Below are 25,842 nucleotides of genomic sequence, written 5' to 3'. Positions count from 1 at the left end.
AGTCAGCATTCCAAAAGCAGAAGTGTCTGCTCTCTCAAAGCGCTCCTCCTTTTGAAATTTCTATTTTTGTAACTGGCAACTCCGATCGTCTAAGTTATAAACTTTGCCGTTATTCTTTGCCACCCTCACTGCACCAGTCACTTGCACCTACAGTTAATCCTAGGTAATTAGAGTCAGAACGAGGGCTCTAAAAGCCATGCGTTCTTGTTATCTTCTCTGCCCCTGCCTTTATTTATTTATTAATTCATGCGCCGGCTGTTTACTGGGTACTGTCCACGTGCTGGGCACTGTTCCAGGCAGTCAGAATACAGCAGCAGACAGCAACAGACAAAAGATTTGCCCTCGGGACTTCCCTGGCGGCCCAGTGGTCAAGATTCTGTGCTTCCGCTGCACGGGACGCGGGTTCGATCCCTGGTCGGGGAACTAAGAACTCACATGCTGTGCAGCGCGGCCAAAAAATTAAAAAAAAAAAAAAGGAAGATTTGCTCTTGAAGACCTTACTTTCTAGGAGTGAGGGAGACACATGGCAAACGTTATGATCAGCAGGTAGATTATTTCGGACGTTGGAAGGTGAGTGCTATAGGAATGGGGGAGGAAGTTCGAGGTTGCAGCACGAGGTAGGATGCAGCTGGGCGTGGCTTCTGAGCCTATGAGGGGGAGAGTCGGGGGGAAGAGATCCCAGCCACGTAGACCAGTAGGAGAGCTTGGCCGCTGACTGAGTGGAATGGCCCTTGCGGAGTTTCAAGCGGAGGAGAGATACAGCCAAAAATAATTGAAAGTCTCGCACGGGCTGCCCTGCTGAGGACAGACCGAGGGGCGGAAGTGGGAGGGGTGGAAGCTCCATCATCCTGTGCCCGGACGGCCGCAGTGGTGGTGAACAGGCCCCTGCTTTTCCCTGTTGGGGCGGGTTTCTTCGTGCTTCGATGCTTCCTCTCTCAGGTGTGGGCCCGATGACACCGCTCCCCAGCCAGAGCTGCTGGGACAGAGCCCACCCTCTGTGGCCCCCCTGAGACCCGGCCCCTCCCCTACCCCCGTCCCACTCCCACCCTGGGCGCTGTCGTTCTCCCGTGCCTTGTAGCTCTGTCACTTTCTAGCCAACAAAACCCTTTTTTTTGCCAAGTCCCACCTTCTCCTAAAAGCCTCTGCAGCATCTCCTGGGCAGAATGAATCCGTCCGAGCTCTCACACCTGGGGAGGTGTTTGTGCCTCTGACGCGCGCGTTTAGTTCTCAGCTGCGCGCTGCCCACCTAGGCGGTGGGCTCCTGGGTATAAGGGCCCCGTGTTCCTCTTTGCATCTTTTGCTCCCTCGGTGCTGCCAGAAGGGCCTCACTCAGCCTTCGAGATGGTTCTGCTTAGCCAGCTTTGGCGGTTCTGTCTTGCAGATTGAAGCCCTCGTCAAGGACATGCAGGACCCAGAGATGGGGGTCAGAGTGCAGAACCAGAAGGTCGCGGTCATCAGCGTCCCTCACGCCATGACGGGTAATGTATCTTGTGATTTGGTCTTGGCCTGGAACAGACCGTACACAGAGGTTGGCAGACTATAGCTCGTGGGCCAGATGCGCCCCGTGTTCTGTATCTGTGAATAAAGGTTTATTGGAACAGATGCACGTCCTCATTTATGTATTGTCTGCAATGGCAGAGTTAAGTAGCTGTGCAGAGACCGTGACGTGGCCCACAAAGCCGCGTATACTTACTGCTTACTTGCCCATTCGTGCAGGCTCCTTCTGGGCGAGGAGTCAGAAAGGAAAGAGAAAGGAATCCAGTAGGTCCCCTTGTGAAGCCATTCCTCGTCCCCAGGAGGTCATTTTAAAAACTTTTACTGTTGTTTTTTATTTGATTGTCTTGTTTGATTTGTTTTAATAAAATCAAGTAGCAGAAAAAATACTATTTGGCAAAAAAAAAAAAAAAAAGAATTGGCCTTTGTTTTCTCCATCCTTCCCTGTCTTCTAATTAACATTCAGACCCTTCTTGACTCCCCCAAGGGCAGGGCACCTTAGTCTCCTTTCTCTGGGGGCGGGATAAAGGGCGTCATTTCAGGATATCGGCAGAAGGGGCTGGACCCCCAAATAAGAATGCATTTTGATCCGTGCGTTGCGATGGTTTTGTGATTTTGGTAAAATCCGTGCGTTGCGTTTGTTTTGTGATGTTTGCAGTAAGGAGTCCCTTTCCCACCGAGTCGTGTTGTTGGCAGAGGGGGGCAGCTTCTCAGAGCGCGAGCCTGGGACTCGCCGCTGTGCTGAGTCCCCTGTGAGCCCTCGCTCTTGACCCCATCCATGACCTGAGTATTTGTCAGTCAAGGCACTGGGGTCTCTGCAGAGGCAAGCCGGCCGGAAGGAGGCGTGTCCCAGCCAGCACAGCGTCTCTCGGGCTCCCAGAGTGTGAGTGACAGACGGCGGAATGATTGGCATGCGACAGGCTAGCTCACAGAAGAAAAGAAAACTCCAATGGTCTAGACTTGGGAAAGACTAGGACCCAGAGCAGCCTGGGCGCCCCAGGACGTTGCAGGCTGCCTCTGACCCCTGACCCCACCCCCTCCCAGCTCCTGGTTGTCATGAATTCTGGTTGAATTCTCCACTGGATTGGGCAACCCTCGAGGGGAGAGATCTTGTCTAGCTCATCTGAGTAACCCCTGCGCTTAGTGCAGCTGGGGGTCAGGGTGGAAGTTTAACAAAAGTTTATCGAGCGCGTGAATCAATCCTGGTCTCGAACTGTCCAAAGGGCGCTGGACGTTGACTCAGGCACCCTGGGATTGAATCCTTTGGGTGCCTTTCTTTTTTTTTTTTTCCGTGTAGCCCTAGTCTCCATTTCCTCATTTGACAAAGCAGAAGTAGTGATCCCTGCCCCAGGGGGTGCCTGCAGGAACCAGACAAGGCTCTAGTGTGCACTGGCCGGTGCTCAGTGACGCCCCACGGGGCCCATAGTTGGCTGTGTCACCACGATAAGCGTAGGGAGAGATGTGACCCCCCAGCCCTTTCTTGCAGCCGGGGACACGGAGACGCAGAGTTCTAGCATCTTGTCCCCAGGTCTCTAAACGCATCCAGGGCTGAGCGTGGGCTTGAGCCCGGCTCCACCGCTCCGGCGTCCATGCTCTCATCCCCCGTCCGGGATTGCAAGCTGCTTTCCTTCCTGGCAGGTGGGGCCCCTGGTGCCCTGGATTTGGTGGGGGGCCGCCCACCCAGCCACGTTCTGCCTTGTTCATCCTACTCGGGTGAGTCCCAGCTGCGGTCGGAGCCCAGGAGGAGCCCTGTCCTGCAGTATCGGCCCTAATCAAAGCAACCGGGATCAGTGCCACCCGACTCCTCAGAGGGCAGGGGACTCAGGACTTAAGGGGACGACGGTGGCCGACATGGGCTCTGAGAGCCTGTGGTGCTGTCGGCACAGATCACGTGGTGGACACACCGGGGCCCCCGTAACCTCATTCGACCCATTTCAGGAAGCGGTCAAGTGGATGAGAAAACCTTCAGCGCCTTGGTGGGGAGCGCTAACCTGTCTGCTCTCTGCCGGGGGCTCTCTTTCCTGGTCTGCACACCACCATGTAGAGACTTGGGGTGGAGAGTCTAAAACACCCAGTCCTGGGATTTTTAAGTAGGGGTTTAGGTGAAGAATTTTGCTTTTGAATAAGCAAAGCGCTGACTAAAGCCAGGAGCCACAGGGGAGCCTCTGAAAGCCGTCGCGGTGGGCATGTGGGCGTGGAGAGCTGATAGCTGGATATCTGTGGCCCGGGGCGTGCGCAGGAAGGGCAGTGACAGGGGGTCCACCCTCAGCCACACTGCGGGCAGCTCCTTCAGCCCAGAGAGTGGGGGAGGGGCCCTAAGCCCTCCCACCCCCCCGCGGGTGTCAGAAGAAACGCCCCTTGGCCACCCCCAAGTGAGCGAGGAAGTGTCCTTTGCGACAGTCCAGCTACAAGGACACAGGCAGCGGGGTTTCAGACCCTGACCCTCCTCCTTGGTGTGTTTCGTGGGCCGGTTTCCACACAGGCAGGGGACCCAGCTCGGCCTCTGGAAGGAAGGCCGGGGTGGCTGGAAAATATGGTTGTTGGCATTTGCAAGATGACGTCGGAGTTGGGGCACATCTTTCTCCCGAGATGATCCCACCCGCCTCCTGCAAGGAGTGTGTTCTGCCGATGGGGCCAGAGGGCCCGGGCCGAGTGGGAGGCCGCGGCTTCCCTGGGGTCCTGCATCAGCTCTGGACTTGGTGGGACCCGGCTTGCCTTGGCCCTTAGATCAATCTGAACACTTGCTGGGGGCGGAGGGGTGCACATTCCCTCCTGCTCTTGTCCCCGTGTGCCTCTCCTGGTTTCTTCCATGCCGGCCTGCAGTCTGCGTCGCTCCCAGGCCAGCCCCTCGGCCTCGCAGGGCCCAGGGCGAGAGGGCGCACGGAGCCCGCAATCCACGGTCTGAAGTTGTGCATCACCCCACAAAGTGTTCCTAAAAAAGCGGCTCATCTTAACCGCTTCGACAAAAGCGTCATTACAATGACCTGGAAAGCCAGGTTTCGCTTTAGAATTCTCTGACTCCTCAGAGTTCTGCCTGGGAACTTGGGGGTGTGGGAGAACCAGCCCTGCCCTTGGCGCACCCCTTTCCCCTCCCGTCCCTGGCTCCGGGCTCCATTCAGAGTTCCACGGACAGCTTGCTTTGGGTCTGTTTTTTTTTTTTTCATTGTTAAGTCTTAGTCTGTTTACTTCCTACTCGGTGAGTGACAGTCCAGGCACCAATTATTGTAAGGAAAGAGAATAAGTATCACAAGAGAGGTGAAGCCTGAAGGGTGTAGGGGACGTTAGGCTGGAAACCTGGCCAGAGTCGGATCATGGACGGCCCCGAATTATGGGCTGCAGGGTTCGGACTGAACTTTGCTGGGGGGAGGGGAGGAGGGGCATCCCTGAAGCTTTTGAGCAGAAGGACGAGATCACGGCTGAACAGGGAGGAGGCCGGCTGGGCGACCGTGTGGAGGGGGGCGTGGAGGTCGGGGAGGCTCTGACGGTGGCCAAATGCTTCTGCTTTGCAGGGAGTGATGTTCTGCAGTGGATCACCCAGCGGCTGTGGGTCTCCAGTCTGGGTGAGAGCTCGTCTTTTCCTCCGAGACCAAGGGCTGCTGTGTGCGCGTCACCCTGGGGGCATCTCTGGAGGGTAGAAGCTAAACGGGGGTCAGCCCGCGTCTCTGAGAAATTGACATTTTAATTGGAGAGATGAGAACTTCATGGGTAATCAAGAAAGACTTCCTGGAGGGGGTGATGCATACGTACCCTTGGTCACCAAACAAGCGATGCCTGTGAATCCTGGAGGGAAGCTCAGAGGGTCTGTCTTCCCAGCGGGGAAATTAGCAAAGACGTAAACATGGAATGAACCAGGAATGGAGCGGTAACAGGGGAAATGGGGAGTAGTGACTTCAGCTGGGTGTGGAGGGCAGTGGACAGGTGGGGTGCACCTGGTACATTCTTGGATTCCAGATTTTATCTGGGAGAGAGGCAGTGTAACCCACGCAGGGTTTTGCAGCGTGGCGGTGTGTACAGTAATCAGATTTAAGCTGGGATGTTAGGCAGCAGTCTGAAGGATGGATTGGAGCAGAAAGCCTCAGGGACCTGACTTGCCACTAGCGAAAAGGCTGTTGGTACAACGAGGGTCTGGTCTCTGATAGAGGGAGGGAGATATGAAGAGGGAGGGTGGGGAGGAAGCCTCCCCGCTCCTGGGAGGCTGAGCTGTGGGATAGGATGTGGGTTGGGTCATTGGGCCTGCAGGATGGGAGGGCTGGGATTCTGTCTTGATGGTAGAAAGACACCTGCTCTCACTGGTGCCTCTGAGAATGAACCAGGACAGTTATCCTTTAATCACTGCAAATCCAGAACCAAGACTGTGTTTCTGAGCAGACTGGAGGCGGGTGGGAGTTGAAGGGACGTGGGGAGGAGCCTGGGATCTGGACCCAGGGTGCAGACAGAGCTGAGCTTGGGGTAGAAGTTGACCATAAACACAGCCTCACCTTCCTGCCCCTCGGGATGAAGAGGTGTCTGTTGGTCAAGCAGAAGCCTCTGGACTTCTCCAGACCCAAAGGGCCCAGCGATGCTCCTCCAGGATTTCCCCACCTGTCACCCCAAACGCCTGCAGTGGATGACCTGTGGCACCGTCAACACTGGGGTCACTGACTGCCCTCCAGACTTACTTACATTCGGGGGCTGGGCTGGGGGACCCTCCTTTTAGCCGTGGCTACCCAGCTGGTACCTGTCCGCAGCTAAGTTCAGGAGCCACTGTCCCCACTTCTCGGCTGAAGTGCTGTTAGGATGGGGGTACCTGCCCTGAGTTTGGGGTGCTCTGCGGGGGCGGGGCCGTGAGCTTCTGCGCTTGGCCCCTGCTCTTAACTGCCTTGTCTCAACCCCTTCTCCCCAGAGGCACAGAACTTGGGCAACTTTATTGTCAAGTACGGCTACATCTACCCCCTGCAAGACCCCAAGAACCTCGTTCTCAAGCCTGACAACAGCCTCTATCGATTTCAGGTGAGCCTTGGCCTTGACCTTGGGTGTTAACAGGGGATTAGTGTCATCTGAAAAGGTAATTGGTTGGCTTCACATCCTCACAGATCTTCAGAAACAGTGGAGGGGGCTATGGCAGCTTTATGTTTTAAGCTAGAGGGCTGGGGGCCGGGGGTTCACAGCCCAGTGTGTAAGCCTGCTTCCCTGGTTTCTCTTGTAGACACCGTACTTCTGGCCCACCCAGCAGTGGCCGGCTGAAGACACAGACTATGGTAAGGCTCCGCCCCTCCTCCTATGCCTTGGGGAGGGCTTGCCATGCCGCTTACTTACTTGCTGCGTTTTGGTGACACTTGTCTTGCTGTCATCGCGACCTTTATGTCAGTTCTCACCTGTATTGGGAGTGATTCCCAGGGGAGGGACTGGGTCAGCTGAGTGTTCTCTTCACTGAGCTGAGCACGACAGTCTCACGCATAGAGGGGTTTGAAATATGAGGATGATGGGAAATGTCATTGTTTTCTTTTCCAGCCATCTATCTGGCCAAGAGAAATATCAAGAAGAGAGGGATTTTAGAAGAATATGAAAAGGTACAGAGATGCTTTCAAGTATAGGTTCTTATAATTGAGTGGAATATAGTCCTGAGCTGTTTTCCTCTGTTCCCCCCATTAATCGATTCATATGTACCCTCATCCATCCCTCCATCCCTCATCCATCCATCCATCCATCCCTCATCCATCCATCCATCCATCCCTCATCCATCCATCCATCCCTCATCCATCCATCCCTCATCCCTCATCCATCCATCCATCCATCCCTCATCCATCCATCCCTCATCCATCCATCCCTCCATCCCTCATCCATCCATCCATCCATCCCTCATTCATCCATCCATCCATCCATCCCTCATCCCTCCATCCATCCATCCCTCATCCATCCATCCATCCCTCATCCATCCATCCATCCATCCCTCCATCCCTCATCCCTCCATATATTTAGAAGCAGCCGGCTGAAGTAAATTCTCCTCCGTGTTGGGGTTCAGCTTCTCCTGCTGTAACTTAAGGCCTTGCCTCAGTAGCTCCTGGGCGCACAGTAGCCACCACTTTCCTCTTGCTGTCCCGCAATAACAGGACTTCATTAATATGTGTGATGATGCATATTACAGGACGGACACACTTGAACTTGAGTTTGAGACGGGGAGACACGAGTGCAGACTTGTTTTAGGCAGCATGAGTCATACTCTCAAGGAGCACACCCTAACCCTCACAAGGCTAGACTTCTGGGCAGGCGGCGACAATCTTGCTGCTTTTTGCCTTTTACAAACATGTTTGCAGAAAGCCGGCGCCACAGCAGCTTTGTGGGTTTGTTGTGCTCTGTGGCTGAATATTAAGCTCCCATATTCTCCTGCACACTGCCCCCCTCTTCCTTATCAGATTTGGGATACACTTATTAAAAAAAACCAAGCCAACTTGTGGCTTCTGTGGTGAAGGCTTGTGGAGATTCGGTGCCGCCCTGTGAATGACTGCCTCTGCACAGCTGGGCTGGGAGACCGTCTGGCTGGGTCTCGTTGTTGACTTAAGGCTTCCTGCCCTCTGCACGCAGCATAGGTTGTGGGGCTCAGTGTTCTCATTTTGTTTTCCTCCTCTAGGAAAATTATAATTTCTTGAACAAAAAAATCAACTACAAGTGGGACTTTGTCATCATGCAGGCCAAAGAGCAGTACCGGTGAGTCAAAGATCTTGTTGGTCCCCTGGCTGTCTCTCCTCCTCCCTTCCTTCTTTGTTTCTTTTTAATAAAATAAACTTTTATGGAGTGTTTATGTGTTAAACAGTGGGTGAGGCATAGGGAAGGTAGAGGCATCGTCTAGCGAGCCCAGCAGACAAGCAGACAGGCCATGGTGCCTCAGTGAGTTGAGAGCCCCACGTCGGGGTTTGGAGAAGGAGCTGCAGAAACAGCATTGAATCTGGAGGCTGCAGAGGGTGTATCCAGGTGAGGGATGGTGATGGTGGATGGAGGGGAGAGGAGAGGAGAGGTGGGAGGGAGGGTGCTCTAAGCAGACAACCAGAGTCTGGGGGCATGGGAGTGCCCGCCTGATGCCGTCCCTTGGAGCTGGTACAGAGAGTGCAAAGCCCCAAACTGGCGGAACTGAGGCTGGATGTGTTAGCAGGAGCGGATCGGGAGAAGGTTTTGTGCTCAGGGCCGTGGGGAGCCATGGAAGGATCTTAAACATGGGAGAGCTGTCATCAGAGTCACCTGTTAGAGCCCACTCACCGCTCACCCTCATTTGCCGGCTCAAAACTGGGCCTGAAGTTCCCCCTGGGGGCCCTGCCTTGTCTGCAAGGGCCAGCTGTACATGTTGGGGAGCGTGTATCAGTCAGGACGAGGTTAGGCTGTCGTAACAAACGTCACCCAGCAATCAGAGGCATGCAACCACAAGGCTCATTTCTTGCTCGTGTCACGTGCCCACCGTGGGCCAGCTGGGGCCCTGACATGCCTGCAGCCACTCCAGGACTCACGTCACTTCTGCGCACAGTTCACTAGCCAAGGCAGCTCACGTGGTTGTGCCTGCTTCGAAGGAGGGCGCACGGGGCGTGCAGTCCTCCTGTGTGTCCGAGATGCAGGAGGGTCAGGAATACCTGGGGACCAATACCCGTGATCACCAGAGCAGCCGGCCCGGCCTCACTCACCCTGGCAGGTCCAGACCCCAGGAGGTCTAGAGTGGCTGGCACATGGCTGGGCTGGATGGTGGAGACCCCGTCCTCCTGAAGCAGCCCTGGAAGAAGCGTAGTGGTGGGTGAGTCAAGGTTCTCCAGAGAAACAGAATCTCTGTGTATCCATCTAGCTGGAGAGGAGGTGGGGGAGGGGAAGGAGGGGGGAGAGAGAGTAGAGAGATTGAGATTTGTTACAAGGAATTAGGCCACACAGTTATGGAGGCTGAGCCGTCCCCGTACCTGCAGTCGGCCAGCTGGACCCCCAGGAGAGCTGATGTTTCAGCTGGAGCCTGAGGGCAGGAAGAGACCAATGTCCCAGCTCGAGGCCACCAGGCAGAGGGCACATCCCCTTATTTGCAGGAGGATCAACCTTTCTGTTCTATTCAGGTCTTCAACTGAAAGCACCCTCATCCGAGGACATCCTCACAGACACCCCCAGAATAATGCTGACCTATCACCTGGGCACCCCTGGGCCCATAAAATTAACCATACCAAGCAGTGAGCACCGTTACACAGGCTGCCGTCCGGGCAGACAGGAATCCGGAAGGCAGGATGGCTTATTGCTCACGGTGGGGGGGGGGGGGGGGGGGGATTTGTTCTCAGGCCTGAATTCACGCGGAGGCGCATTATGGGGAGAGCTGGCTCTGCCCTTTCGCCGTGAACGTGCCTCTGCCTGGGTGTTTTTCAGACAGAGCGGCGGCGGGAGCGGCGGGGGGGAGGGGGCAGTTTGCTAACCTTTGTCACGTGCACTTGTGTGTGAGGCTCCACTGGGTGGGTTCCGTGCACTGTCTCATCCCACGCTGGGGAGAGGAAATGCCGGGAGCAGTAATTCTTGTCGCCTCTCACATCTGCAACTGGGGAAACGGAGGCTTAGAGGGGTCAGAATACTTGGCCAAGGTCACTTGGTGGGGTCGTGGTCCAGCCTGGCCTAGTGCTACTTCCACTCAGTGGGCGGTTTTTAGTGCCTACTGGGTTCCAGCACTGGGCCGGGCCCCAGGGACACAGAGTTGACTGGGATGTGCCCCCGCCCCACCCCTGACCCCTCTCCATCTTCCTCTGCCTCTCTGCTCCAAGCAGGATGAGCCCATGACCCAGAGGACTGTGGACCCCCGAGCTGCCTTGCAGCACAGAGGTACCCCCAGTGGCCCCCGCAAGCCCCGCCACTCAGGCCTTGGCCTCAGCCTGGGTAGAGCTCTGAGCTGCCCACATCACGGGGCAGCCCCTTGGCCAATTGTTTCTAGACGCCTCGGGATGGGCACTTCCTGAAAGCCACTCTCCTGCTGAGATGCTGGCTCTTCCCCACTGATTCTGTTGCTTCCCTCAAAGGCTGCCTCCGATTTCAGGTTTAGGATCTGTGATGGTTAATTTTGTGTGTCCGCTTGGCTGGGCCAAGAGAGTTGGTCTAGTGCCTAGAGAGTTGGTCCAGTACCCGTCTCAGATGTCACTGTGAAGGTGTTTTTTAGGTGAGATTAGTATTGAATCAATAGACTTTAAGTAGAGCGGATGACTCCCCCCAATGTGGGTGGGCCTCATCCAAACAGTTGAAAGCGTTACGAGACTGAGGTTCCCAGAGGAAGAAGCAATTCTGCCTCTAGACGGGCTTGGACTTGAGCTGCCGCATCAGGTCTTCCCTAGTCCTCCAGCCTGCTGGCGCGTCCTGCAGAATTTGGACTTGCTAACCTCCCCAGTCGTGTGAGCGAATTCCTTGGAATAGATAAATTCTGTCTCTGTCTCTCTCTCTTTATCCTCCTACTGCTTCTGTTTCTCTGGAGAAGCCTAACTAATACAAGTACAGGATCTCACCACAGAATCAGGTGGCCATGTAGTCTGGCTCACGAGGCACCCATTTCGTTCCCCTGAGTCTCTGCGCACAGACCTCTCTCCTGAATCCCAGAGTCAGCATCTCAGCTACAAACTCAACATCTCACGTTGACATCACACCTCAGCCTAACTTTGTCCATACTTGAATGTTTTCCCCTCGCTCCCCAAGCCTTCTCTCCCTTCAGCATTACGCATATCAGTACAACGAACCCCCATTCACCTCTCCCCGACCCGTGTCCTGTGTTCAGTCATCCAGTCCCGCTGGTACTGCTGGCAGAATCCCTTCTGCCACACCCATCCACTTCTGTCGACTTCCATCACCCTGGAGCCAACCTCACTGTCAGCTGGGCCACGGCAGCATCCTCTGCTCCCATATGCCCCCAGTTTTGAAACACAAACAGGATCCAGTCCCACCCTTTCGAGAGAGAACCCTCAGTTCAAATGTCATGTGCTCAAAGAAGCTTTTATTTCTTTTTTCTTGTTTAATTTTTATTGGGGTATAGTTGGTTTACAATGTTTTGTTAGTTTCAGGTGTATAGCAAAGTGAATCAGTTAGACATAGACATATATACAATGTTTTTTAGGTTCTTTTCCCATCTAGGTCATTACGGAGTACTGAGCAGAGTTCCCTGTGCTGTACAGTAGGGCTTTATTAGTTAGCTAGTTTATACACGGAAGTGTGTGTGTATCAATCCCAATCAAATAAGCTTTTCTGATTAGCTGTTATTCTGCACACAATCATCCTGAAACTCCATGGCTCAGAGTGGCAACAGTATTTTATTATCTCTCAAGGGTTCTGTGGGTCTGGAGTTTGGGACGGCTGGGCTGGGCAGTTGTGGATCAGAGCCTCTCAAGTGCTTGCAGCCAGAGGGCTGGAAGGTCTGCCCTGGGCTTCCTCACAGCACCAGGCATATAACACTGCCTACAGGTGGTTGGAAGCCCCAAGGGCAAATACTTCACTGAGGAGGGTGGCAGCTGCCCCACCTTCGATGGCCCAACCTCAGAAATCACACGGTGTCATTTGTCATATACTCAGTTGGTCAACACAGCCACAAACCCCACCTGGTCTCAGTGGGGGAAGACATAGACCCACCTGGCAGTGGAAGGAGGGTCACAGGACTGTAGACATACTATTTAAAAAGTACCACACTGGCCATCCCTGATTCTGCACTATAGTGCACTGAATGTGTCCTCACAGCTCACGACACAATTTGTAATTTTATATTTACTTCTTGACTATTTGTGGAATGTTTAGACCTAAAGGTACTCAAGGAAGGGCAGGAAATATGTCTGTGTGTCAGTCTGCTCAGGCTGCTGTATCAGAGCATCGTAGACTGCGTGTCTTAAACAACAGACATTTATTTTCTCAGAGGTCTGGAGCGGGGGAAGTTCAAGATCAAGGTTGTGGCAGGGTTTGGTTTCTGACGAGGGCTCTCGTCTCAGCTTGCAGACAGCTGCCTTTTTGTTGTGCTCTCACATGGGGGAGAGAGATGGACAGAGAGACTCTTCTGTTATCTCCTATTACCAGGGCACTAATCCTGTCATAAGGGCCCCACTCTCATGACCTCATCTAATTACTTCTAAACCCTAATTCCTTCTTAAAGGCCCCATCTCCAGATACTGTCGCACTGGGAGTTAGGGCTTCAACGTGTGAGTTTTTGGGGGATGCAAACGTTCAGTCCATTACAGTCTATTTGGTTCGCCCGAATTCTCCCAGTGTTTGGAACATAGTGGAGATCAGTAAATACATGATTGCGTCAAAGTGTCATTGACTAAGGGATACTGTTGCTATAAAGATCACAACATGACAAACTAAGATAATTCTTTGTTTACTGGTTCTCTTGAACGCCGTTCATCACCACTCTCCTCCAATAACCTCTGTCACACAAGAGCAAAGCCAGAAAGGGCATTGCAGTAAATTAGCGATCAACTCTATTGCCAAGGTGGTCCAGCATTATGGAAAGTCCACAGTGCCTCAGGCCATCTGCAGCCCACCTTCCTGAGGACACGGGGTAGTCAACCCGGTAGAAAATCCATTTCAGTTGGCAAGGGGGACGTTGGAGTGACAGTGTTTATAGTTAATTTCCAGAGGATGTTGGCAAACACCCCCCTGGAAGAGCACTCCCCACCCACCTGGCTCTCTGGATATTATGTTACTCACAATACATGAGCTGGCACGTAAATCCGCCGACTCTGTCTTGAGGAGGGCGTGTGCGTCATCCTGCGTTGCCTGGGCAAACCAGCATCGCCTAGCGGAGCGCACGTCGCCGTGGCAATGGCGCTGGATGGGGTATGACGATGAACACTCCCTCACCCCTGTCATTTCCTACCTGTGATGGGAAAGAGGGAGACTGAGAGATGAGAGGGAGCATGAATAGCCTTTCACAGAAATCAGCTGGGCTCAGAGAAACCCTGCCTTGCTGCGAACTCTTTGAAGTGACAGAGTGGCACTGACGGCTAGAGAGAAGCCAGAACTCCCCAGGGCCCGCGTTTTCCCCATCCCAGGCTCTGGCATTGCCGTTGCCTCCTGACTCCGGTGTTGATTATGTTGTTTATCAGAGCAGGGAAACATCCGGAAGCCAGGTGGGCCGAGAATGTCGTCCACGCTCACTGCAGTGGAGACGCTGGGGGAGACGGTCTGATCCTCGGGCTGGTCATGGGGGCACGATCGCATCACACGCTGGTGCTCTCGGGGGGAGCTGGACTCGGGGACCAGATCCCTGGTTTGGGTCCCACCTCTGCCCTCTGGTGACAGCACGACCCTCAGTGGGACATTCAACCTCTCTTTGCTTCAGCCCCTGAACTGCAAATTGAGAATTGCTCCCTGGGAGGGTTCGAGTTAATACGTATAAAAGTATGTTGCAGGGTACTTAGCACATAAGGGTGATATTAATGTTCGCTATTTTCATTATTCTCATTATGGCAAAAGCAGAGATTACTTGGGCAGATTGGGAGAGTGGTCCGGAATGGGGCTCAGCAGGAAGGGCGTCCATCCGTGAGCAACAGATGCAAAAGCTTACCGGCCTTTAACGTGGGTTTTGGCTTTTCAGGGCTGGAAAGGAAAGGAATAAAGCGGACAGGTACGCGCTGGATCGCCAGGAGAAGGCGTACTGGCTGGTGCACCGATGCCCCGTGAGTGCCACCTCCCCCCTGGTTTCACCCGTCTCTTCCTGCGCCCGACCACTCCCAACCTTGCTCCCCATCCCCCTTTTGTGGCTCATCTCTGCCTGGAGCTAGAATTGAATCTGCAGGAGCTGTTGCTCGCTGTGGAGTAACATCCACGGGCCTCTGGCTGCAAGAGGAAATTCACCGTCTGGATGGAGTCCGCCCGTGGCCCATCCGTTGCTGTTAGGACTGAGCGCATTTCCGTAGCGGAGGGACCTGAATGAGTCTGCCTCGTGTGAGGGCTAGGACTCGATGCCTTAGAAGAGGAGTGTAAGAAGGAAAAGGTAGGACACGTGTAGGGAACCGGAAGCCGTGCGTCTCTTGCTGCTGTCCTTTTCCTCTCCGGATCCGGTCCCCGGCAGAGGTGGGGGCGGGGATAAATGTGTGCTCGGCCTCAGGGCTTAGAACACGTGGCGTCTCTGGCTTCGGGACGTTAGGTGGCCTAGAGGCACAAGCTGGACATGCGAGATGCGACTTGTAGCGGCTCCTTACTTGGGAGGGAAGCCGCGTCCCCAGCGCGGAGAAGCAGGCTGTAACCGCCGCCCACCGCGGGCGCCTCTGCCGCCTCGGTTCCCTCCCGCATCAGACCCGTGCGCTGCCTGCCGGGCACTGGAGGTGGGAGAAGCGGAAGGAATTCTGCGAAGTGGAGCATTCGGAACACACGTTCCTCGTCTTCCCCCTTTAGTTTTCTTGCCTGACCGGGAACCAAGTTCTCAGAACCGGAGAGCGGACTGCGTCCCTCACGGGGCCAAAGCTTCTGGAGTTTTGAACTTGGAGCCCATCAGACTTGGGCCGTTTCGCTACTTTTCTTTCTGCATCCAAGACAGGCAGCCGTAAGGTGTTCCAGCTGCGAGGACGTTGGTTCCGATACCTTGTTGCCGAGGTTAAGGCCCTGGGGTTGAGGCGTGTTTGCTTTTGCTTGGTTTCAGGGCACCTCCTCCAGTTAGACCACGTGGCCGACGCCCGACGCAGGTCCCCGGGGGCCTGAGCGGAAGGCTGCTTGGCCGAGCACAGGGTCCTGGAGGTCAGAGCCCACACCCGCCGTCCCGCGGGTAGCGCAGGAGCGAGATCTTTGTGTGCGAGGGAGGCAGGCCGTGCTCAGCCCATATTGTCATCACATCCTGAAGCCAGGGGGGACCCTTGGTGAGGAGAATGGCGAATGGTGGATAAGGCTCTCAGGTGGTAAGAGGCGCTGGTGCCCCGTGGCACCCGTGACCGAGGCGGTCCTGCTCCTTGTAGGGTGGAAAACGGCCTCTGTATCACGTGTGGAGACTCCGTGCTGTGGGACGCCCGTGTGCCTGGATCCCTTGCCAGGCGACAGAGTCTGTGCACGCGAGCTGCCCTGGGACCCTCTCCTCCCCTCTGTCCCTGCAGCCAGGAGGTCTACAGGGACACGACGAGAAGCAGATTATCCGCGTTGTTCCCAGGCCTCCCGGGGCAGCTCTCGGCCCCGACGCCGGGCAGGTGGCCGAGTGGCTCTTCCCTGTGTGATACAGAAGCACAGACGTTCAACAGTGTGTCCCTGACAGTGGCTTCTACCACCACCTCCCGCACGATCCCCACTTCCTCCACCTCCATCACCTGCGTTGTCACGGTCACCGTCACCGCAGACCTGAGTGGAGAACTTGCGGTGCCCCGGGCTGTGCGCCAAGCATCGTCCTGCACGCGCTTTCTCGTTCCATCTCTGCGGCCCTACCTGAGAGGCTACGTGATTAGTCCCGTTTTGCTGATGAGGAAGCAGAGGCCCAGGGCTGCTGCTGACTTGCCAGTGACAGCCAGTGAGCGAGCACCGGGCCACCTGGACCCACAGACTGCAGAGCCTTCCCTCCTGGTCTCCATGCTCCTTTGCCTCCGGTGACAGTGTCACGTGATGTTGTTGTGCGTTTAAGGCCTTTTGTCACCTCCTTGGTCACTAGAGCATCACGTGGTTGCTGCCACTCTCACGCACATGGTGCCGGGTTCAGAGGTGCCTGTCCCTCACTGGCGGCACTGGGGGGGGCCACGTGCAGAAGGAAGCCTGCTGTGCTTGGAGCAGACATGAAGCTCCCCGGACACAAAACCTCTCTCCCCGCCCCGGCCCCCTCACTGCCGATCCCCTCGCCCAAAACCGGACCAGGAGTCGGGGCCGGGGCCGGGTGGCCCTGGCTCCTTCTCTCCCTGACTTTCGTAAAGCCTTCAGCCTCTCGGTGGCCCAAGGGCGTCAGGGTGACGGATGCGTCCCGTTTGAAGAGCGTCCGGTTTGAAGTCTGTCTTGGCTGGAAACTGAGCAATCTGACCAACAATGCAGCAGCCCAGGCGCTTGGGGGCCGTCAGACCGTCTCCAGGGGCCCCAGACACACTGTCAGCTGGGTGGGAAGGAGCCAGCCGGGCAGACAAAGCATTTGGCTGGGTGGGGTGACTGTAGCCAGCTGCCGTACTTACCGAGCACATTCATCCCCTGTTCGTTTGTCTGGCCCTGGATCCGCGAAACCTTCCCAGGGCCCTGAGTCTGCACCAGCCGGGGAGCCGGGCGCCGGGCGTGATGTAACAGCCGAAGGCCGCTGAGCACCTGCCACGCGCCCGGGTTAAGCCCTGAGCCTGGCTGATCCCAGGGACCTGACGGAAATGCTGTGACATAGGGGTGTCATTGCCCTGTCGTTCAGGTGGGGAGATCGAGCCTCAGGAAGCCGCAGCGGCCTGGGCAGCGCTGGGACGTGAACACACCTCTGTCTGGCATGCTGCTGCCACGGAAGGTGCGCCCACGGACAGGCCCCTCTCTCAGCTCAGGCAGCTCCAAGTGCAAACTGCTGACACTGGAGAGCCATGTTCCTCTCACACTTTTCCCCAGCGGAACAGGGTACAGATCTGGGCACGAAGCAAACGAAGGTTCATTGTGTAAACGGACAGAAGGAGAAACGGTTCCTTTAGAAAAGTCATCTCGGGGCCCCCCGTGCATTGTTGCTGTGCCATCTGTGGCATCCGTGTCTCCCCAGGATACAGGCCGCTGACACGTGGACCATGGGTACAAGGAGGATGCGGTCCGGGGACAGAGGCGGCCTGTGGCACGTGTGCTCTAAGTCAGGCGGTTGCTGGTCCGAGCGTCGAGCTAAACGGCCTTTGTTTCAACCACAAGTGCAGACACTCACCCGAGAGGATGTCTGTCCTCCACTTCCTGCTGAGGGTGGACTGAATGTCCAGAGAGGGGCAAAGTAAATTAAGTTACAGCTCCGTGACTGGACACTGTGACACTGTGAAAATAATATTTCAAAGGCCATTTATGAACCTAGGAAAGGGGTCTGACATACAACGTTTTACCATTAAAACAGGATGGGAGACTCCATCGACTCTGATCCAGATTAAGAAAAAAAGCCCCAAACATCTGTTTTGTGAATTTCCACTCTGTGCCAGGGGCCCAGGAGGCAGTGGGGGTCTTTCCACTGGGAGCCGAGACAGACGTGGCCCTCAGGGAGCTCACAGTCTGGTGGAGGGGCTGAGACTGGAACACACAGATGAGTGTGCCCTGCACGGGTGCGGGGACAGCTGTGAGGGCTGGGGTCCTGCTTCAGACCAGGGGTCTGGGGCCAGCTGTCCGCGGAAGTAACGTTCACGCCAAGATCAGGCTCCTCCAACCCTTCCCTCGAATTCTGTGTCTCCCTGTGTCAACCTCATCTCTCTCTCTGTCCCCTGTTTTGTTTTGTTTTTAAAACTATCTGGTGTTTTATTCATTCTTTGTTTTCTGTGCCGTGCACCAAAAAGGTCCAAACTGTACGTCAGGGGAGAGAGTAATGGTGAGAAGAGGAGAGAACAAGACAAGGGACGGGAGGGATGCGGTGCAGCCACGTGTCACCGGGACGTGGCACCAGCGCCCACCCCGGCCCTCTCCGGATGCCGGCTCTGGGACTGTCCCCTCCTCGTGGGCAGCCCTTGGGGGTACGAGGGTCCTTTCCTAACCTGAGTTAAGGAGCCGTTAGCAGATTGTCTCTTGGGCTTTTGCGTCGGGGATGTTCTCGGGCACCACGCCTTGGCGTTCAACTTCCTCCAGCTGGAGGGGGTGGTGGTGGGCTTGGCGTCTCTGGGCAGGCGGGGCTTCCTGCACTTGGCCCGGGCTGCACGCGGCTGCGCGGCTCCCTGTCTGCTGACAGCCCACCGCCAGGCCACCGTGGCCCTTGTGTCCTGTGCGCCGACGGTCAGCTCTGCGGTATCTGCGTTCCAGCTGCCTCTTGCATCCCAGAAACTGTGTCAGTGGCGGCTCTGGTGACTGTTGTGGAGAACAGAGACCCCCATGCTGCCTGGTGAATGAGTGGGTGAATGAATGAGTGCGTGAGTGAATGCATGCATGAATGAATGAGTGAATGATGAATGAGTGAGTACATGAGTGAATGAATGAGTGGATAAGGGAAGGAGTGGATGAATGAATGAGTGCGTGAGTGAATGAATGAGTGGATAAGGGAAGGAGTGGATGAATGAATGAGTGCGTGAGCAAATGCAGCCTGGGAGTCTCCCCAAACAGCAGCAGGAGAAAGGCAGCCCTGTGGAGAGTTCTGAAGGCAGGGCCCCGGGGTGGGACCGCAGCTCGATGGGAGCAGCTGAGGGGTGGGGAGGGCCGGCGGGGACCGGCCGCAGGACAAGGCCCGCGGGCGGCTCCAGCTCAGGGTCCTGCGCCGGTTACACAGGTGCACCGTGGAGCAGCTGAATTCACATCAGAGTGTGGATCAAGTGCAGAGCCAAGAGTTGGAGAAGGGGTCCAAGACACGAGCAGACGACTGCACGGAAGCCCCTGAGGCTGGAGGGCCTGCTGGGGGGCAGGGGCCCCGAGGGGGGCAGCGTGTGTGTGTGCGTGTGTGTGTGTGCGTGTGGCTGTGCCGGTACGTATGTATGTGAGCTGCAGATGTGAGCACATGTGGCTGCGTTCGGGTGTGAGTGCATACCTGTGAGAGTGCGAAAGAGTGATGATGTGAGCTGTGAGTGGGAGGGGGTGTGTGCACGTGAGCGAGTCCTTGAGTGTGAGAGTGAGTGTGCGTAGTGTGGGAGTATGCGAGTGTGTGTGTGTGATGTCTGTCTTCCGTCACCCTGGGGGGAGTTCCTTGTACCAGACGGGTGTCCGCACCAAACAGAGGAGGTGGAAGACCCGAATCGCTGGCCTCGAGGGGCTGAGAGACCGAGCGGGGCTGGCTGGGGAGGCCGGATGGAGACAGGCACACTGAGGCCAGCTTTGGGCCAGGTGTTCACACACGCGCCCTTACGATGCACACGGCCGTTGCTTGGTAACGGTGACGCCCTGCTGACAGCTTCGTACTCCATCGTGTGCTAAGCCCTCACGAGAACCCGACAGGCAGGAGGGATCGTCCGCGGTTCCCAGGGTGGGAAGGGCGGCGAGGAGAATAGTTGCCGAGATCTTCCTCCCAGCTGGGAAGTGGCAGAACCGGGATTGGAACCTCTGGGTGCCTGACGGAAGCCTGGACTCTGCAACACAACGAACTGTAGAGCGGGAAGGGAGTCGGGAGTCCCACGTGCCAATCCCAGTGAACTCTGATTGAGTTTGCAGGTTGTTTGTCCATCTGTGCACCCACCCTCCATCCATCCATCCACCTACCCACCCCTCATCCACCCATCTATCCATCCATCACTTATCCATCCATCCATCCATCCATCCGTCCACCTACCCACCCTCCATCCATCCATCCATCCATCCGTCCATCCATCACTTATCCATCCATCCATCCGTCCACCTACCCACTCTCCATCCATCCATCCATCCATCCCTTATCCATCCATCCATCCATCCATCCGTCCACCTACCCACCCTCCCTCCCTCCCTCCATCCATCCATCCATCCATCACCTACCCACTCTCCATCCATCCATCCATCCATCACTTATCCATCCATCCATCCGTCCACCTACCCACCCTCCATCCATCCATCCATCCACCCATCCATCCATCCATCCATCCATCCATCACTTATCCGTCCATCCATCCGTCCACCTACCCACTCTTCCTCCCTCCCTCCCTCCATCCATCCATCCATCACCTACCCACCCCTCATCCACCCATCCATCCATCCATCCATCCATCCATCACTTATCCATCCATCCATCCATCCATCCATCACTTATCCATCCATCCATCCGTCCACCTACCCACCCTCCATCCATCCATCCATCCACCCATCCATCCATCCATCACTTATCCGTCCATCCATCCGTCCACCTACCCACTCTTCCTCCCTCCCTCCCTCCATCCATCCATCCATCACCTACCCACCCCTCATCCACCCATCCATCCATCCATCCATCCATCCATCACTTATCCATCCATCCATCCGTCCACCTACCCACCCTCCCTCCCTCCCTCCCTCCATCCATCCATCCATCCGTCCACCTACCCACCCTCCATCCATCCATCACTTATCCATCTATCCATCCGTCCACCTACCCACCCTTCCTCCCTCCCTCCCTCCCTCCCTCCCTCCATCCATCCATCCATCCGTCCACCTACCCACTCTCCATCCATCCATCCATCACTTATCCATCTATCCATCTGTCCACCTACCCACCCTTCCTCCCTCCATCCATCCATCCATCCATCACTTATCCATCTATCCATCCATCCACCTACCCACCCTCCCTCCCTCCCTCCATCCATCCATCCATCCATCACTTATCCATCCATCCATCTGTCCACCTACCCACCCTCCCTCCATCTATCCATCACTTATCCATCCATCCATCCGTCCACCTACCCACCCTCCCTCCCTCCATCCATCCATCCATCCATCCATCCATCCATCACCTACCCACCCTCCCTCCATCCATCCATCCTCCCTCCCTCCATCCCTCTCTCCATCCCTCTGTTTTAGGTTCTGGGGATGCTGTGGTGGTGGAACAGCCCCATGAAACTCACCAGCTCGCCTGGAGAGTCGTGCACACCCCTGCAGCTCCCCACAGGCTGGGCCACGCCCCTCAGCTTGGCCTCACGATCGGCGGCTTGACCAAGGTCCAGAGTTAGTCAGAAACCGGAGACTCTCCCAGCAGCGGTTCTTATGTCGTTTTTCTTTTTGTTTCCCCACTCAGCCGGGAATGAACGACGTGCTGGACTATGGCCTGGACCGAGTGACCGATCCAAGTGAAGTTCAGGTAAAACAGGTAGGTCTCTGCTGCGTACGCTGGGCGGGGCCTAGGTCAGGGTCTCAGGCTGGGAGGGTGTCCACATGTCTGTTGTCTGTTTGTGTCTGTGGGGCACTGGTACCTCCCCTTTGAGACTGCCAGAGAGGGGAGGCCTATGGGCTGTGTGGTGTCAGAGCAGGGAGGCCATGGCAGGGGTTCTGGTCAAGAGAGACTGGAGTCAGCAGTGTGCAGGTCAGAGCCAATGGGATCTAGATGGCTGGCTTTCAGACTTTTCTGAGTCACTTCCCCCTTTGAAAACCCGATGAAAGTTATGAACCCATTTCACCCAGGGTTGTGCAGACAAGCATTTCAAACACAATTTCTGCCAGTCCCCCCTCCCCCGCCCCAAAGTCTATAGGCCCCAGGCTCACAACCCTTGAATCAACTTTGGGTTTAAACCTTAATCCGCGTGACAGGACCTGGACTGTCCCACTTCCTTTTGCATCTCGTTGGGTGGGATCTTTGCAAAGATTCTCCTGTGCTTTTTATTTTAAAAGGACCCTTTCCCCCCAGTAGGCCACCATTGATGATGGATGGCAGATTTCCTAAGATGGGTTTTTATTTAAAGAAAGCTGGTGCAGAAGCTGCTGAAAGAGTGGGCATCCCGGTTAGGGTTTCCCGACCATAGCACTGTTACTCGGGGCCAGACCGTGCTCTGGGGGCTGTCCTGTGCATTGTGGAGTGTTCAGCAGCATCTCTGGCCTGAACCCCCTGGAAGCCAGTAGCTCCGAGCCTTTCCCTGCCTGCCCCTCAGTCCCAACTATCAAAACTGTCTCCAAACTTTGTCCGGTGCCCCCCGGCGGGGCTGAGAACCACAGATGCCAGTAAACCAGCCTAAGCCCACGTAAACTGGCGGTAGGTGGTTTCCTTGCTTTCTGTCTACCGTTGTCTTTGGGCAGCAAGGGGTCAGGGGCCTTGTTAGCCTAGTGTGTCATCCGTGAGCCAGTGCCTGAAGCCCTGGGCGGGAGCCGGGGGGGTGAGCCCGGAAAGGAGGAGGAAGGACGTCGAGGGGCAAGAGGAGGGCGCAGGCCAAAGCTGGCCCGGAGGCTCTGACTCGTGTGTGCTGCCCACCGGGACCTGGAACTCAGGATGGCTTTGGGGACCCCCCCAGTGTGTGGGCTGGAGGCTTCGGCTGGAGTCCCCCTGGAGGGGACGTCGCGTCCCCAGAGGGCATCCCCCGGGGCCGTTGCTGGGACCCTCATCCGTAATTCAGTCACCCTTCCTTTGATGCACGCTTGGCACTGTCAGCCTTCAGCGGCCTTTCCTACGTTCCTCTCGTCAGATAACAGATCATTGCCAGGGCCTTGTCAGGCTCGGTTACCAAGGAAACAGAGTCATCAAGGAAAATACTGAACCCGGCTGGGAGATTTGCAGTTATTAGGAATCAGGCAGCTGTGGAAACCTCTGTGGTGTGGCGGGGGGGGCGGGGAGGGGGAAGGCCCATCGCTCGCTCGGACCAGGCGCTGCTGTGTGTGTGTGTGTGTGTCTGTGTCTCTGTATGTGTCTGTGTGTCTGCGTGCGTATGTGTGTATATGTATGTGTCTGTGTATGTATTTGTATGTGTCTGTGTATATGTGTGTGTATGTATGTGTCTGTGTGTGTCTGTGTGTGTGTGTATGTATGTGTCTGTTTGTGTACGTGTGTGTCTGTGTGTATGTGTCTGTGCGCGTCTGTGTGTGTATGTCTGTGTGTCTGTGTGTGTGTGTGTGTGTGCACGTCTGTGTGTGTATGTATGTATGTGTATGCGTCTGTGCGCGTGTGTGCATGTGTCGTGTGCGCGTCTGTGTGTGTCTGTGCGTTGTATGCATGTGTCTGTGTGTGCGCCTGTGCACGTGTGTGCGCCTGTGCACGTGTGTGCGCACATGTGCGCGGGGCGGGATCTCTAGCTTCAGCCCTGGCAGGACAGCGCAGATGCTGAGTGAGCTGCTTCCTCTCGGGCACTATCTGGGGTGCCTTCGCAGGAGGGCGCCAGGCCCCGCCACTGAGGAAGTGTATCCAGGCTCCCTGGCGGGCAGGCTCGGGGCCGAGATGCTCTCAGCCCGGAGTCTGCGCAGGGGCGGGGGGTGAGGCTGCGGCCGCGGCACTGTGTGTCCGGGGCGCTGTCACTGCTGTTTACTCTCTGCCTTCTGTGTCTCTCTCCCACCAGCTCTCTCTCTCCTGTCTGCACTCTGGCTGCCCTGGTGCATTAAGAAGAACAAAGAACCGTAATCCTCGTGCGCACGGGGCCCCTCCGTCCTCCCCTCGGCCAGCGCGGGTCACAGCCAGCTGTTAGGGGCTGGGCTTTACCTGTGTGACCCTCCCCACAGTGGGACCCAGTGTCCCCTGTTTATCTGGCCTGAGAGGAGAGGGTCCGGAGGACGGGGCGTGTGTCCAGGAGGCCTTGGGGGTGCAGAGGCGTCGGATGCTGCCTCGTTCAGAGAAGATCTCGGTGCCGCTTTGAAGAGATGACCCATTTCCGAGAATTCGTAAATTCGTGAAAAGATCTCTTTTTCCTTAAACAGGGGAAAATGATCCAAGAGCCACAAACACCATCGAGCACAGGAAGGAGGCTGTGGGGTTGGCAGGTGTCCACGACCCTGGGTGACCCACTTCCTCAAGCTGATGGCCACTGGCCGCTGGGGCACCCAGCCCTGGGAGGAGCCATCCAGAGTCAGGGTGACACACAGGGAGCGTGTCCTCTCTCAGTCCTGATGCCTGGAGGTGGGGGGCCACCTTCCCGTTATCAGAGGATTTGGCCCTGCAGGGAGGGGCTGAGTGGTGGCCGGGCCCCAGCCTGCTGTGGGCAGCAGTGCCCGGGGCCGGCCCTCCCTCCCCGGCCCCGACAGGGTCACCAGGGTCGTTTTGTGACGAGGGCCAGTGCCGTGTGCTCGAGGGAGCTCTGACACCAGAGTGACTACAGCTCCGCCACCCCCTGGAGCTGTGACCTTGGACAAGCTCTTGAGCTCAAGGTCTCAGTTTCCTCATCTATAAAATGGGAATAAGAGTAGTTCCTTCCTCAGGGGCCTCAGCGAGGTCATTTATGTGAAGTGTCTAGAACGGGATCCGACGTGTACACTGCAGCTTTCACTGTCATTACAACTGTCTCCCTGCTGCCAGAGAGCGTTTATGGGGTCTGGAGGCCCTCGACCCTGCCTGGGGGACTGTCCCTCGCCAGTCTCCTTCTTGTCCTTGTCTCTTCTCATCCTGCTGCCCTGGCTGGGGGTGGGGGGAGGCAGGCACACGCCAGTGTCCACACCCCTGCCTGGTGCGTCCAGTATTAAGTACTGTGCTCTGCAGAGCCCCCGCCTGGAGCCCTCCGTGAGCAATAACCCCTCCCGCCATGTATTCCCCCAGCTGGGGACACACGGCTGTCTTCCTGGGGCTCCTGCGTGACCGGTGGTGGCAGGGGCAGGGCTGAGGCTTGCCCACAGCTCCCTGTGTGCCGGCCGCGGGGCCGGCCGCTTCCCCCCGGTCGGGGCTCTGTGCAGGTTCAGCAGCTCACGAGGCAGAAGCTTCAGCATCTCTGCTCCACAGTTGAGACAGGCCGAGGGACCAGGCAACGTACCCGAGTCACACGTCTCGGAGACGGTGAGGCTGGGGTTTGCGCCCCAGCGGACGGGCCCCTGAGCCCACTCCATGTCCTGCTGATGGGCCCTGATGTCCGTCACGCAGCTTCCAGAAGCTTTGCTGGATTTTATGACCTTCTTCCAGCAGCTTGGGAAGTGAGGCTTATATAAGTTCCCTTTTTCAGAGGACAAAACGGAAACAGACAGATTGAGCCGTTTGCCCAGGCTGGGCCAGCCCCGGGGACATTTAGGTCCTCCGGGTACCACCTCTGCTCCCCGACCACACCCTTCGATCCTGCACCCAGGGCCCCTTTCAGGAGCAGACGGCCTGTGCTCAGGCCCCCAGCTCCACGCTCAGCAGCCCCGCACCTGCCTTGATGTTCTGCTGTCTTAGAATTCTTACTACTTTTTCGGACCAGGGGCCGGGCGTTTTCATCTTGCCTTGGGCCCTGGAAGCTGTGTGGTCACCCCCCCGCCCCAGCCTGATCGGGAAGGACATGGCAGGACAGACCTCGTTCGGAGGCTCACAGCCTCGGATTCTCGGCTCCTTGGCCAGCCGGCTGCCCCCATCTCTTTCCTGTGTCTGCTTTGCGTTAACGGCCTCCGTTCCCGGATTTCCTGGTTTCTGGCCTTTGACCCATTCTCTGCTCTCCAGGCCTGTGTTCCCCGGTTCCCTGTGGTTCTCCCCGCCTTGTGTTTCACTCCATGGCTTGCTGGGCTCTCAGCCCTGTTTGCACAGATTCCCGCCTGGCTGCCTGACCCCAGGGTCCCTGCCCAGCCCTGTCTGGGGCTCCCGCGCCACTGTCCACTGTCACCCCAGGGTCTTCCAGGGCACGGCCTTGAGCCCTCCTGCCCTGTGACAGTCGTCTGCAGCCTGCATCTGGGTTTCAGGGCCGGCAAGCTGGCTGCAGAGCTGTGTAAACAAGATCTGGATGCGTCCCTATGTGGGCAGCTCTGCGAGTGAAAAGTCCGAAGTCAGAACCCCAAGACTGCAGAGTATTT

General features: G+C 56.5%; 1 protein-coding gene across 1 annotated transcript in view; it reads left to right on the top strand.

The window, feature by feature from the left end:
* Positions 1–2,826: 2,826 nt before the first annotated feature.
* Positions 2,827–25,842, top strand: part of RGS9 (regulator of G protein signaling 9) — a 52,543-nt gene continuing 29,527 nt past the window's right edge. The window contains exons 1-8 of the mRNA XM_059998104.1: positions 2,827–3,207; positions 5,004–5,054; positions 6,377–6,483; positions 6,680–6,731; positions 6,985–7,043; positions 8,102–8,178; positions 14,036–14,117; positions 21,203–21,265. Coding sequence (XP_059854087.1) covers positions 3,084–3,207; positions 5,004–5,054; positions 6,377–6,483; positions 6,680–6,731; positions 6,985–7,043; positions 8,102–8,178; positions 14,036–14,117; positions 21,203–21,265 — 615 coding nt within the window. The 5' untranslated portion in view covers positions 2,827–3,083. The remainder of the gene's footprint in view (positions 3,208–5,003; positions 5,055–6,376; positions 6,484–6,679; positions 6,732–6,984; positions 7,044–8,101; positions 8,179–14,035; positions 14,118–21,202; positions 21,266–25,842) is intronic.

Source organism: Delphinus delphis, chromosome 19 (assembly GCF_949987515.2).
Source record: "Delphinus delphis chromosome 19, mDelDel1.2, whole genome shotgun sequence".
NCBI classification, from domain to species: domain Eukaryota; kingdom Metazoa; phylum Chordata; class Mammalia; order Artiodactyla; family Delphinidae; genus Delphinus; species Delphinus delphis.
Note: the sequence above shows the minus strand (reverse complement) of the source record. Positions and strands in the feature narration are given on the sequence as shown.